The sequence below is a fragment of the Pyrus communis genome, chromosome 17, assembly GCF_041283825.1.
Source record: "Pyrus communis isolate YQ-2024b chromosome 17, ASM4128382v1, whole genome shotgun sequence".
NCBI lineage: Eukaryota > Viridiplantae > Streptophyta > Magnoliopsida > Rosales > Rosaceae > Pyrus > Pyrus communis.
In genome coordinates, this window is record NC_142581.1 from 7,944,419 (window position 1) to 7,949,235 (window position 4,817).

General features: G+C 31.8%; 1 protein-coding gene across 1 annotated transcript; it reads left to right on the forward strand.

Annotated features, from left to right (window-relative positions):
- The first annotated feature begins 2,306 nt into the window (after positions 1-2,306).
- LOC137709141 (uncharacterized) lies at positions 2,307-3,574 on the forward strand. The gene has a single exon (XM_088689878.1). It carries the CDS (start codon positions 2,716-2,718, stop codon positions 3,361-3,363), a length of 648 nt encoding a protein of 215 aa, XP_088546004.1. The 5' UTR covers positions 2,307-2,715; the 3' UTR covers positions 3,364-3,574.
- Positions 3,575-4,817: the final 1,243 nt, after the last annotated feature.

A 4,817-nucleotide genomic window follows, 5' to 3' on the forward strand; every position in this document is an offset into this window, starting at 1 on the left:
TTAACCAATCTAGAACATGAGTTTTTTTTTTTTTTTTTATCCAAATGTTACTAGTGAAAAACAGAATGAGACTGCAACGGCCTCGTAGCTCGAACGTTAAAAGATAAATTTACACTGACGTCTATATTTCCCATTCTTTAATATCACTTGCATATAAAAGTGTAAAGTAACTTTTTAAATGTGTCAATGACATTTTTTTAGAAAATCTATAATTAGGTGTTTGAATAAAGAATTTTAAAATTTTAAGAAACTTAGACTAAATTTGTTAGGAATGAACAAGAAATTTTTTATAGAGACTTGAAAAATAGCTAAGATGCAATTTGAAGGACATTTGTAATGTTTTAATAATAGCCTTGAAATGGTTGGGTAGTCCATTAATATAAAAAATTTAATGCAATTTCAACACCGATTTTAAAGTTGCATGAAACAGTAAAGTTCTTCTCCGAACGTACTATAAAAATTTGAAAAATGCTAAGGAGACTAGGGCTGGAAAAAAATCCCAAAAATCCCAAACCAAACCGAAAAAATCCCGATCCCAAACCAAAAAAATCCCAAACCAAAATTCCCGAAAATTTCGGTATGTCATCCCGAACCAAACCGAAATTTTCGGTATGGGATTCGGGATTACATCTCCATTTTTTCGGTATTCCCATACCGAATAGAAATAAATATTATATATATATTATTTTTTAATTATAAGAGAATTATTTTTTAATTAATGGTATTGGTAGCCACTAGTGTGATTAATCTTTGTCTCAACTAAATAACTAATGTTTGTTTGTTCAATTTGTTTGTTTCTATATTCCAGTTGTCTCAACTAATGTGATTAATCTTTGGATATTAGTTTCCTGCATACCTAGCCACTAGTGTGATTAATCTTTGGATATTAGTTTCCTGCATACCTAGCCACTAGTGTGATTAATATGTGGATATTAGTTTCCTGCATACCTAGGCAAATCAAGGAAACAAAGGAGCAAAGACCATTATGCATGCATGAACATATCAGTATACATATATTGTATATATATACACGGACAAGGTGGGTACAGGGCATGCAATTAGTTGAGCTCAAATTTTTTTCTTTTGTTTTCGAGTACACAATATAGTTGTTATTTCAGACATGGGCGCCGCCAAAATTTTCATTTAATTACAACTATGTGGAGGAGGAATCTAAGTTGGAATGTGGGGTGAGATGGCATTAGCCCAAAAACTTTGTGCACAAATGGGTAGTGGGTAGATTGAAACTTAATTTTAGCCCAAAAACATAATATGTCAAATTTTAGTCCAAAAGCCCAAAAACATTTCGGGATTCCCGATTTGTCCCGAAATCCCGAAATTATTTCGGGATTCCCGAAAATTGGGATTCCCGAAAATTTGGTTTGGGATTGGTATTGAATTTGGGATTCCCAAAAATTTCAGTTTGGGAATCGGGACAAGGGTTTCGGTATGGGATCCCATACCGAACCACCCCTAAAGGAGACTTCTCCCAACATGCCATAAAAAGTTTAGAAATGTTAAAGAGATTTTTTTAAAGTAGGACTCTCTATAAATTCTTTATCACTTCACAGTTTAATATCAATTTCCATATTAATATTATAAAATACTGTGTAAAAAACATAAAATGATAGAAAATTCATAAAGAGTCTCACATTTTTTTAGAGAGAATCTTTAGCATTTCTCTAAAAAATTTTCAGAAATTGGGAACTAAGGAATGGTTTCATGTTCTTATCCATTGACATGATTAGTTGCTTCCATTGCATACATGCTTACACATATGCCAACTTGAACCAAAATAAAAATTCAACGCGCCATATTAAAAATTAAGGAAAACTAATGAAAAGGTTTGAAAACTTTAAGTTTTAACGATAAGGACAAAATAAAGGGTAAAGTGAATAGTACCATGTTTGACTTTTTAGTGTAAAAATGTGGTTTTTCGTTAAAGTGAACAGTACCGCGGACTTTTCGTTAAAACTCCCTAAAAATTAACCCTTGAAATTACTAGCCATCTCCATACACAAACTAATTAAATTAAACCACCTCTTTAAATCCAAACATATTTTAGTTCAAACATTTTATATGTAGGTGAAAAAACATTTTAACAACCTTATGTAGAAAACTACTACCTAACAAGATGTATCCTGTATACTGAATTTCAAACACAAACCTAAACTTTTTGGCCTTAATAAAAAATGATTTGTACTACATCAGTACACTGTTACAGTAGTGTTTCATGCCAATAATATAATAACATGTTAATTTCACTTCTTATATCTTTATATTATTGACACAAACCGTTACTGTAATAATATACATGTGTAACACAAATTGCTCTACTTATCGAGGTAAGCAATAAGACATCTAGAACAATCACCATAAAATCTCATTTTTGTTTTTGGAAAGACCATTGACTTGAAGTCTTAGTCATAAAAAACAAATATTAAAATGGTGAACTGATTTGGGGTTTCTGAAGGGTACCACTGCAAATAAAATATTAAATAAGTTCACACACACCAAAAAAAATATTGTATTCACAATTCTTAAGTTATATAAAGCGCCCAAAAAGCTTCACTTCCTTGTCAAGTGCAAAACCAAAAGCTCACCGGGCCTCTCAGAAAATATTTGCAGCTCTGTTTCAATCCTACGATCTGATTTGAACATATTCGTGTACCATCCATAGCGTTTTCGGAAAATGCTTTGAGTGTTTTCTCAGTAACTATGGATTATCTGAAGATTTCTGCAATAAACCAGTTCAGTTTCAAACAATCCCACAAAGTGATCAAGTTTTTACTCTCAGTCTCAGTGTTTTCAGTCTTACTCTCCTACTCTTCTTTGATCCCTTTTTCTCTCCACTCTTTCAATTCCTTCACATCTTCTGTAAATTTTTTCAGCTACACTTTTGATAAGAAATACGTGTTTTTGCTTTGCAATGGACTTCTGGTGTTCATTGTGAAGAACTCTGGTCTCGCTGGAACTTCTCCACGGGAGAGCTCTAATCTCAACAATAATGATCATGTTCCCAAGAGCATCGAATCCGGGCGAAAAGCAGCTGAATTGGAAGAAACTAAGGTAACAGAAGCACCACAAGCTAAGGAAGAAGTTAGCAACGTCGAAATGGAACAAACGAAAGTAAGAGAAGATGAAATATTGGTCTCAGAGGAAGAAGAGAAAAGGGTTTTGATTACAGTGGAGGAAGAAGATGAATGCTGCAGAAACAATTTTGTTCTGGACGATCATGATATGTATGAAGAGGAAGGGATTGAAGTGCTGAGTGCGGAGGAGTTGAACAAGAAGTGTGATGATTTTATTAGGAGAATGAAAGAAGGAATTAGACTTGAAGCCCAACAACAGCCAATCACGTTTTGATATTGTCAGTGAGAATAAAAGAACTAACAACCTAGTTTTGTTAATTCTGAAAGACTACTTTCTTTGTGACTCGATGGATTTTTTTGTTGTTGTTGTTTCTTCTGTGCTATTGTTTGAATTGTGTATAAATACCATCCAATAATCTATTTTACCCTCATATGAAACAATGATGCAATTTTTAGCTGAAATGTGTTCGCGTATAGGACTTGAAATGTGATGTTGAAACCATAAATATGGTGTTTATACTAAATTTTGCTCTACCAGCCTGTGTAATTAAGGCCATTGCATGAATTGATATTTTTCCTAGACATGACTACACATCTAATTTTGTTTAACATGATATCATAACTCTTTACCGTCTTATGTATGTCTATCTATCCATGTGTAAGATGAACTTATAATAGTGAGTTTTAGTTGATCTAGATTGTTAACCTATTTCCATAACAATGTTAAGCTTTTGGGGATTAGTAATTCTCTAAGAAACTTCACCTCTAATAGTAAATGGCTGATATTCCGTAAAAATTAAATCAAATTGTGTGAAGCAAATCGAGTCCCCCATTAAAATAACAAAAATGATATTCTTACTATCTATGTTTACCATCATTTATATCATCTTTTTAATAAAGATAGGACTTATATGCATTGGGGGCTCTATCTCTATTAAAGAGAAATAGGTGATAAGTGTAAAATTACTCTTAAAATAAAAGAAAAACTAATGAAAAGAGTTTGAAAACTTTGAGTTTTAATGATAAAGACAAAATAAAGAGTAAAGTGAATAGTATTAGGATTGATTTTTTAGTGTAAAAATATGATTTTTCATAAAAATGAACAGCACTAGGAGCTTTTCGTTAAAATTCCCTAAAATAAATAGTTGGAGATTGGGAAGGGACTTGGAAAAGTATACATATATTTCCCAGTACACATTCTAAGTTGAAAGTTGCAACAAATAACCAAAAGTCAGGAATCGATCAAAAAATCCTAGGGAGTATCCTCGCCGGATTTTTCAAGCACATTTGTTCATCGTATATCGTGCGGTCAGTTTTTGTTATGTACTGTTTATATTCAATTTTAAATAAAAAATTTACAATAATTTTTGACCGCATGATATACGATGAACGAATGTGATTTGAGGATCTCCGAAATCCTTACAAAGAGAATTTGACGAGAATCGTGGTTTAAAAATTGATGAGCTTGGGTTTTTTTATCTATTTCTTGTGCCTGGTATAATGATTTGTTTTGGTTGTGGCATGATACTCTTTCTCGTTGGTGTATTCGAGATTATTTTATTCAATTAGAAATGTTATTTTATAAAGGAAACGAATGTAAAGATAATTTTATATTTTGAATTGTGTTTGAGAGGATAATTTAAGTAATAAATTTGAGTTTAAAGATATATTAATTCTTTAATAAAAAATAATATGGATGAAAAGAGTAATTTAGGTGTAGAAATAAAT